We start from the raw sequence: 2500 nt of genomic DNA on the forward strand, positions 1-2500 counted from the left end.
AATAACGCATTATGAAGTTTATTGTCTGACTGAACAAAAAATACAGGGATGTGTTTGTGGATGAAAACGGTTTATTTTGATTCTATAAGTAGGTCTATATATCAATTAGTTTTCCCTTCAGAGGTGCAGACTGTGGACAGTTTATTATAATGCCATACGTTTTAAGTGGAACCTATTGATATCCAATTCTGAAGTTGAGCGTCTGGCTGATCAATAAAACAGTTTAAAGAGGTCATCTGCGATTGGTCCATCCATTTTGGGACTTTTAAACCAATGATACATAGAACTACCCATTGACTCTTGAAGAGTGTAACTTAAATTAGATTTTTTTTTCTTCTTCAACTTCTAGTTCCCCATCAGAACTCAAAATATAAGCTTGTTTTTACAGAGTATCGTTGAGATGTTATGGATGGTTAGTCCTCGTCTTCGTAGCTCTGTCCATTCATTTTAGTGGTTCCATTTCTCTAGCCTCTTCTCTCAGTCGTTCACCAAGTAAAGGGTGGAATGGCCACTTTGTTGTTGCTTGAACTCTAGATGACCCTTTTAAGGATTTAAGTCCACACAACAATACTAGTGTGTAAGCTCCAATGGTAAAAAAAAAAAATAGAGCACTTCGTAGGGAATAGGGAGCCAAAGTAGTGCAACACATACATAAGCAATAGGGTGCTAAAGTAGTGCACTTGAGTGCCAGAGTTGTGCACTTTCTAAATAGGAAATAGGGATTTAAAGTAGTGCACTACATACCTAGAGAATAGGTTGCCAGAGTAGTGCACTACATAGGGAATAGGTTGCCAGAGTAGTGCACTACATAGGGAATAGGTTGCCAGAGTAGTGCACTACATAGGGAATAGGTTGCCAGAGTAGTGCACTACATAGGGAATAGGTTGCCAGAGTAGTGTACTACATAGGGAATAGGTTGCCAGAGTAGTGCACTACATAGGGAATAGGTTGCCAGAGTAGTGCACTACATACAGACACCGGGTGTGTTACCTCTCTAACTGTCCTCCCTACTCTTCTCCCCCATCCTCAGAAGCAGAGCTTGGCCTACGTGCAGCTCACCTCCGGTAAGTTCAATCGCCTTTCAACTGTCATTTTAAACCAAACGTCACGTAGATAAAGTAGTTACAATGAAAGATGTTGGACTTCTCTTCTATTTGTATTAGTTGTCAGTTGATTTTTATTAGATTTTTATTTAACCTTTATGTAAGTAGGCAAGTCGGTTAAGAACAAATGATTGTTTACAATGACGGCCGACATTGATCAGGTCCAAGCTGTCCATGTAAACTTATTTATTATTAACTGAAAGGCTAGACTGATCCTAGATCAGCCCGACAACTCTGATATGCATTGGGGATATGGTGTCTCTCTGGATAAGAGCAACTGCTAAATTACCAAAATGGGATGTTAACGTAGTCCTTGATTAGTATCCTAACCAAATGGGATGTTAACATAGTCCTTGATTAGTGTCCTAACCAAATGGAATGTTAACATAGTCCTTGATTAGTGTCCTAACCAAATGGGATGTTAACATAGTCCTTGATTAGTGTCCTAACCAAATGGAATGTTAACATAGTCCTTGATTAGTGTCCTAACCAAATGGGATGTTAACATAGTCCTTGATTAGTGTCCTAACCAAATGGAATGTTAACATAGTCCTTGATTAGTGTCCTAACCAAATGGAATGTTAACATAGTCCTTGATTAGTGTCCTAACCAAATGGGATGTTAACATAGTCCTTGATTAGTATCCTAACCAAATGGGATGTTAACATAGTCCTTGATTAGTATCCTAACCAAATGGGATGTTAACATAGTCCTTGATTAGTATCCTAACCAAATGGAATGTTAACATAGTCCTTGATTAGTGTCCTAACCAAATGGGATGTTAACATAGTCCTTGATTAGTGTCCTAACCAAATGGAATGTTAACATAGTCCTTGATTAGTATCCTAACCAAATGGGATGTTAACATAGTCCTTGATTAGTGTCCTAACCAAATGGAATGTTAACATAGTCCTTGATTAGTGTCCTAACCAAATGGGATGTTAACATAGTCCTTGATTAGTATCCTAACCAAATGGAATGTTAACATAGTCCTTGATTAGTGTCCTAACCAAATGGGATGTTAACATAGTCCTTGATTAGTATCCTAACCAAATGGAATGTTAACATAGTCCTTGATTAGTGTCCTAACCAAATGGGATGTTAACATAGTCCTTGATTAGTATCCTAACCAAATGGAATGTTAACATAGTCCTTGATTAGTGTCCTAACCAAATGGGATGTTAACATAGTCCTTGATTAGTGTCCTAACCAAATGGGATGTTAACATAGTCCTTGATTAGTGTCCTAACCAAATGGAATGTTAACATAGTCCTTGATTAGTGTCCTAACCAAATGGGATGTTAACATAGTCCTTGATTAGTGTCCTAACCAAATGGAATGTTAACATAGTCCTTGATTAGTGTCCTAACCAAATGGGATGTTAACATAGTCCTTGA

At 37.8% G+C, this 2500-nt stretch overlaps 1 protein-coding gene across 1 annotated transcript in view; it reads left to right on the forward strand.

The window, feature by feature from the left end:
- Positions 1 to 2500, forward strand: part of LOC110514169 (uncharacterized) — a 5759-nt gene that overhangs the window by 709 nt on the left and 2550 nt on the right. Inside the window, exon 2 of the mRNA XM_036948309.2 lies at positions 1031 to 1064. Coding sequence (XP_036804204.2) covers positions 1031 to 1064 — 34 coding nt within the window. The remainder of the gene's footprint in view (positions 1 to 1030; positions 1065 to 2500) is intronic.

The sequence above is a fragment of the Oncorhynchus mykiss genome, chromosome 13, assembly GCF_057628025.1.
Source record: "Oncorhynchus mykiss isolate SJ-2025 chromosome 13, ASM5762802v1, whole genome shotgun sequence".
NCBI lineage: Eukaryota > Metazoa > Chordata > Actinopteri > Salmoniformes > Salmonidae > Oncorhynchus > Oncorhynchus mykiss.